At 46.1% G+C, this 6,664-nt stretch overlaps 1 protein-coding gene across 2 annotated transcripts in view; it reads right to left on the bottom strand.

Annotated features, from left to right (window-relative positions):
- Window positions 1–2,014: 2,014 nt before the first annotated feature.
- Window positions 2,015–6,664, bottom strand: part of LOC139264793 (protein rapunzel-like) — a 107,015-nt gene continuing 102,365 nt past the window's right edge. For both annotated transcript variants that reach the window (XM_070881932.1, XM_070881934.1), the window contains exon 2: window positions 2,015–5,605. In XM_070881932.1, the coding sequence (XP_070738033.1) occupies window positions 4,373–5,557 (1,185 nt within the window). In that variant the 5' untranslated portion in view covers window positions 5,558–5,605 and the 3' untranslated portion in view covers window positions 2,015–4,372. The remainder of the gene's footprint in view (window positions 5,606–6,664) is intronic.

Below are 6,664 nucleotides of genomic sequence, written 5' to 3'. Positions count from 1 at the left end.
AGGTGACTTGGACAGGTTAGGTGAGTGAGCAAATGCATGGCAGATGCAGTATAATGTGGATAAATGTGAGGTTATCTATTTTTGGTGCAAAAACACGAAGGCAGAATATTATCTGGATGGCGGCAGATTAGGAAAAGTGGAGGTGCAACGAGACCTGGGTGTCATGGTTCATCAGTCACTGAAAGTGGGCATGCAGGTACAGCAGGCAGTGAAGAAGGCAAAAGGCATGTTGGCCTTCATATCTGGGGGATTTGAGTATAGGAGCAGGGAGGTCTTACTGCAGTTGTACAGGGCCTTAGTGAGGCCTCACCTGGAATATTGTGTTCAGGTTTGGTCTCCAAATCTGAGGAAGGACATTCTTGCTGTTAAGGGAATGCAGCGAAGGTTCACCAGACTGATTCCAGGGATAGCTGGACTGTCATATGAGGAGAGACTGGATCAACTGAGCCTTTATTCACTGGAGTTTAGAAGGATGAGAGGGGATCACAAAGAAACATGTAAGATTCTGACGGGAGGTGACAGGTTAGATGCGGGAAGAATGTTCCTGATGTTGGGGAAGTCCAGAACCAGGGGACATAATCTTAGGATGAGGGGTAGGCCATTTAGGACCGAGATGAGGAGAAACGTCTTCACTCAGAGAGTTGTTAACCTGTGGAATTCCCTGCCACAGAGAGTTGTTGAAGCCAGTTCATTGGATATATGCAAGAGAGAGTTAGATTTGTCCCTTACGGCTAAAGGGATCAAGGGGTATGGAGAGAAAGCATTCAAGGGGTACTGAGGGAATGATCAGCCATGATCTCATTAATTGGTGGTGCATGCTCGAAGGGCCGAATAGCCTACTCCTGCACCTATTTTCTATGTATGATTCTATGTTACATTGACTGCCATGTGACTGGTTACATTGCCTGCCATCTGATTGGTTACACAGACGGCCATCTGATTAGTTACACTGACTGCCATGTGATTGGTTATATTGCCTGTCCTGTCATTGGTTACATTGCCTTCCACGTGATTGGTTTATACTGCCTGCCATGTTATTGGTTACATTGTCTTTCATGTGATTGGTTACATTGCTTGCATTTGACTGGTTACACTGACTGCCATGTGACTGGTTACACTGCCAGGCATGTGATTGGTTACACTGATGGCCATGTGATTGGTTACAGACTGCCCTGAATTTGGTTACACTGACGGCCATGTGACTGGTTGCATTGCCTGCCATGTGTTTGTTTGCTTTGCCTGCCATGTGATTGTTTACAGTGCGTGCCTCATGATTGGTTACACCGATAGCCATGTGATTGGATACTCACCTGCCATGTGATTGGTTACAATGACGGCCATGTGACTAGTTACATTGACTACCATGTGACTGGTTACATTGACTGCCATGTGACTGATTACACTGACTGCCATGTGATTGGTTACACTGACTGCCATGTGACTGGTTACATTGACTGCCATGTGACTGGTTATACTGACTGCCATGTGACTGGTTACACTGACTGCCATGTGATTGGTTACACTGACTGCCCTGAATTTGGTTACATTGACTGCCATGTGACTGGTTACACTGACTGCCATGTGACTGGTTACACTGCCTGCCATGTGATTGGTTACATTGACTGCCATGTGACTGGTTACACTGACTGCCATGTGACTGGTTACACTGCCTGCCATGTGACTGGTTACATTGACTGCCATGTGATTGGTTACATTGACTGCTATGTGATTGGTTACATTGACTGCCATGTGACTGGTTACATTGACTGCCATGTGACTGGTTACATTGACTGCCATGTGATTGGTTACATTGACTGCTATGTGATTGGTTACATTGACTGCCATGTGACTGGTTACATTGACTGCCATGTGACTGGTTACACTGATGGCCATGTGATGTGGATTCGCTGCATCATGTGTTACACACAGTGCCTCACCCTCAGTGTGTGAGTGTAGAGATTATGGAAGCAATGTATATAATAGTTTACTCATAACAGCACAGAGAGTAGCAGCCTGTTATCTGACTGAGTTTATTCAGCACATTGCAGTGTACAGTCAGAAGCTTTATTTCAACAATTCCAATCAATTACTTTAAGCAAAAGCCAGTAATTATAATAATTAAGAGTCCCAGATATCAGAGTGTAACTCGGTGAGAGTTCCTATTACAGAGGGACCTTCAGTGTTACAGACTGAGTGACAGAGATCAGATAATTACACGTCTGTTCATCAGAAATCATTGTATTAGTGAGTTATTGCAATACATGTCACTGATCACACAACATGAGGCCGTGTAGCATATAATGTTCAGTTTCATCTGCAGTTAGGGCAATCTGCTTTGTCCATGTTAAAACCTTTGTATCTTCCCTCAGCCACACCATTCTTCATTAGTTTCAGCAGGTTTGGCAAATCTTTGGCCAATGATGGGGGTTAAAATGCATCAACTTCAACAACAACAACAACAACTGACATTTATCTAGCACCTGTAACGTAGTGCAACGTCTCAAGGCGCTTCACAGGAGTATTGTGAGATTTTTTTTTAATTGGCACCGAGTCACATCTGGAGTTAGGCAGCTGGAGGCAGGGCCACCAATGGTACAGTGATTATAATCAGTGATGCTCAGGCGGGCAGAGTTAGAGGGGTGCAGGTGGGTTATGGGGCTGGAAACAGGGCCACCAATGGTACAGTGATTATAATCAGTGATGCTCAGGAGGGCAGAGTTAGAGGGGTGCAGGTGGGTTATGGGGCTGGAGGAGATTACAGAGATAGAGAGGGATGCGGCTAAAACAGTGCAAACGTGATCTGGTCCAATTACTGTATTTGGTTATCTGCCAGTACACTTCACACAGGAGAAGGAATCTTTCAGATATAGAACAAACCCCTGCAGTTCCAGGCTAACCCAGACCATGCTCTGTGATTTACAATCCTCCCACAGACTCGTTCTCCATTACACTGTCCCACTGTGGGGTCAGACTAACCCAGACCATGCTCTGAGATTTACAATCCTGCCACAGACATTATCGATCTGTAACTCTTACTGCATTTCTTTGTAACCAGCACGGTAGATAATGGGCAACCAGTGGATGTAGTATATTTGGATTTTCAGGAGGCATTTGATAAGGTGCCACACAGGAGGCTATTACACAAGATAAGGGCTCATGGGATTGGGGGTAATATACCAGCATGGATTGAGGATTGGTTAAAGGGCAGAAAACAGAGTACGAATAAACGGGTTATTTGTGGGATGGAAGACTGTAACTAGTGGGGTACCGCAAGGATCAATGCTTGGGCCTCAGCTATTCATGATTTATGTCAGTGTAGAATGGGCCCATACTCTCTGTAGTTTGGGAGGATGAGAGGTGATCTCATTGAAACATACACAATTCTTACAGGGCTTGACAGGGTAGACGCAGGGAGGATGGTTCCCCCGGGCTGGGGAGTCTAGAACCAGGGGTCACAGTCTCAGGATAAGGGGTCGGCCATTTAGGACTGAGATGAGGAGGAATTTCTTGTGAATCTTTGGAATTCTCTGCCCCAGTCGATGAGTATATTCAAGGCTGAGATCGATAGATTTTTGGACTCTTGGGGAATCGAGGGATATGGGGATTGGGCGGGAAAGTGGAGCTGAGGTCAAAGATCAGTCATGATCTTTTTGAATGGCGGAGCAGGGTCAAGGGGTCGAATGGCCTCCTGCTCCTTGTGGGTTTATTTCAGTACAGTACTGAACAGGTAGGGAAGGTGCTGGAAATGGACTGTGAATGAATTGTAACATGGTGTGGGGATTTCTCGTGGAGCAGTGTCATTTAGCAGTGATGGGCTCTCTGAGCTCTGTCTGTTGTCGATATTCTCCTCACTGACTGACGGTTCCATTAAATGAGAGCTGGGCTGGTTGATGACAAGTGGACCCACCTCAGACACAATCCCCGAGTGTTTGAGCAGCATGTCTGCCATTGAGAACCATTGGCCAGTCTGTCCCCTAACTCCCTGTAGAATGAGATGGCCTGTGTTGGGCTGTGTGCACTAGCCTCCGTGTGCCCATTGATTGCAAGTGATCCCAGTCAGGTCATCAAACGTCTCCTTGCTCAGTGTCCTGAGCTCCGGCTGACCACACGGCACAGCACACTGGAACCACCTGCCTACCCTCACAGTCCCAGACCGTGGCTCTGGTGTGTGAGACTGAGCTGCTTCTGAGTGGGTCTGATTGGCTGCTCAGCTTCCAGTAAAGGCGGGTTCAGTATCAAAATCACATTCATTTGTATTCATTGGTTAGAAGCAGCAGAGACGGTGTTAAACGATAGCGTATTGTATGCAAAAATCAAAAGCACACATCCCCGAGAACAGCAGCATTGACTCAGGGGAAGGTCAGCAGGAGGGTTAGGTAGAGTGGACACACAGGGTGACTCCACTGTAATTCTCCCAGAAATGGCAACTGCTGGGAAAGTTCCAGTTACCCCACAGGCCCTTGAGGCGCCTCACCGTGTGCACAACATGCCCAGAGGGAAGGCCCTGAGCTACATGGACAGCAACTTCTCTTGCATCATTCCAGCCACCCTTCCCATCCATTAACTGCCTGATGCGCCCTGCATCAATTGGCTTTGAATCAATGGCGTAGGACACAACAACATTAACATTATTCTCTCTGAAAAAGTAAAAATAATTAGGACCCATTATACAGTGATTGTCAAAGCCAGCGACATCGTTATAGACCCGCACAGACCATGTAACCCAGTCATATTTCTTGATTAAACTCTCTCTTATGTAAGATACACATTCCTTGTTATCTCTCCCACCTTTTCCCTGTATCAGTTTTTTAACATCTATTTCTGCCTGCTCTGCAAACTCATTTATGCACTGATCTATCATGGATGTCATTTTAACCTCAACTTTGGCCATTTTCTCATTCCATTCTCTCTTTAACGCCTCTACATCATTCCCAGTGAGTGCAGCATGACCCATCAGGGCGATCAGGCCGACACAGAGGAGCTCCTTCAGACGGGTGCAGAGATCTTCCATGAGGCGCCGATTCCTCTGGTCATAGCCCATGGCGGTTTCCAGGATGGGTTTGCCAAAGATGGCAGAATATCCCATCACACCATCAAAGAGAGTGTGAAGGTTCTGGTCACCTTTAGTCACCTCAAAGTGTGTGAGGAACTCTTGTTTCTGCTTCTCCCGGAACTCTGGCGCTGCATTGATGAGTTCCATGTACTTCCTGAACTGGTTTTTCAGGTTCTCTTCAATGGTGAAATATTGATTATTAACCGTGCTTCTCTCTAGCTCCTGAAGCACCTGCTTAATCTGATCAGAAATGATATCTAGCTGGTTCCTGACTACCTGGAACTGCTCCTTCATGTATGCGAGTTCTGGACTGTCCACATTTCCCATGGCCAGTTTAACAATTGCTGCCGCTACCCCAATCAAAGCACCGATGAATCCCGTTGAAGCGGCAATTTGTTCTAAACTAGAAACTGCTGACAGGACATTTTTCACATCAACCGCGGCCTGTGACAGCTCTGTGGCACTTTTTGCCAGTTCCAATGCATTGTTGGCAGTGGCAGCCATGTTGGGAATCCGACACTGTGATTGATCGATTGCTTCCTTCAGTAGTCCCTGGAAAGAAAGCAACAATATCTGATGAAGGAATCTGAATGTTATTATTAGGAATCATCTGTTCATAGCTCTCAAAGCCCCCTCAGAACATGACTGGACCTCATTCCTCTCTCAGTCTGTAACAGAGCACAGATACACACAGCACAGATTCTAATCAGGCATCAAGTTATCAAGTGTTGTGTATGCAATAACTGTTAGACTGAGTACTGTTTAACTCCAAGAGGTATAACCTTGGCTCTGCTTCATTAAGGACCAAAGTGACTAATATACAAAATGGCTGGCCTTTTATACTTGGGCTGCACACATGTGCGTGCAGCCCAATGGCCTCCAACAGTGATGCCATCTAGTGGCTAGTGAAACCGAAAGTACATACATAACATCAATATGCCAAGCTCAGACAGGCAGCTCTCCGTAAACAGCTGAGCCAAGCTTAACACAATGACCCGGGAGTGAGTGACAGGCTGGAATCTAATCGAGGGTTTCGGGTGGGGATTATATAGGGAATAACAGATAACTGCAATTTAATCGAGGGGGTCGGAGGTATATATATAGAATAACAGATAGCTGGGAGTGAGTTACAGGATGGAATTTAATCGCGGTGTCTGGATTGGTTGAAATAAAGAATAATGGAGACATGTATCAGACCTGGAGCAGAGAGTGTGGAGTAATTAATACTGGATCAGTCCTAGAGTAGAGAGAGCGTGGAGTCACTAATACTGGATCAGTCCTGGAGTAGAGAGAGTGTGGAGTCACTAATACTGGATCAGTCCTGGAGTAGAGAGAGTGTGGAGTCACTAATACTGGATCAGTCCTGGAGTAGAGAGAGTGTGGAGTCACTAATACTGGATCAGTCCTGGAGTAGAGAGATTGTGGAGTCACTAATACTGGATCAGTCCTAGAGTAGAGAGAGTGTGGAGTCACTAATACTGGATCAGTCCTGGAGTAGAGAGAGTGTGGAGTCACTAATACTGGATCAGTCCTGTAGCAGAGAGTGTGGAATCACTAATACTGGATCAGTCCTGGAGTAGAGAGAGTGTGGAATCACTAATAAAGCATCAG

The sequence above is a fragment of the Pristiophorus japonicus genome, chromosome 5 (genome assembly GCF_044704955.1).
Source record: "Pristiophorus japonicus isolate sPriJap1 chromosome 5, sPriJap1.hap1, whole genome shotgun sequence".
In the NCBI taxonomy this organism is placed as follows: Eukaryota; Metazoa; Chordata; class Chondrichthyes; family Pristiophoridae; genus Pristiophorus; species Pristiophorus japonicus.
Note: the sequence above shows the minus strand (reverse complement) of the source record. Positions and strands in the feature narration are given on the sequence as shown.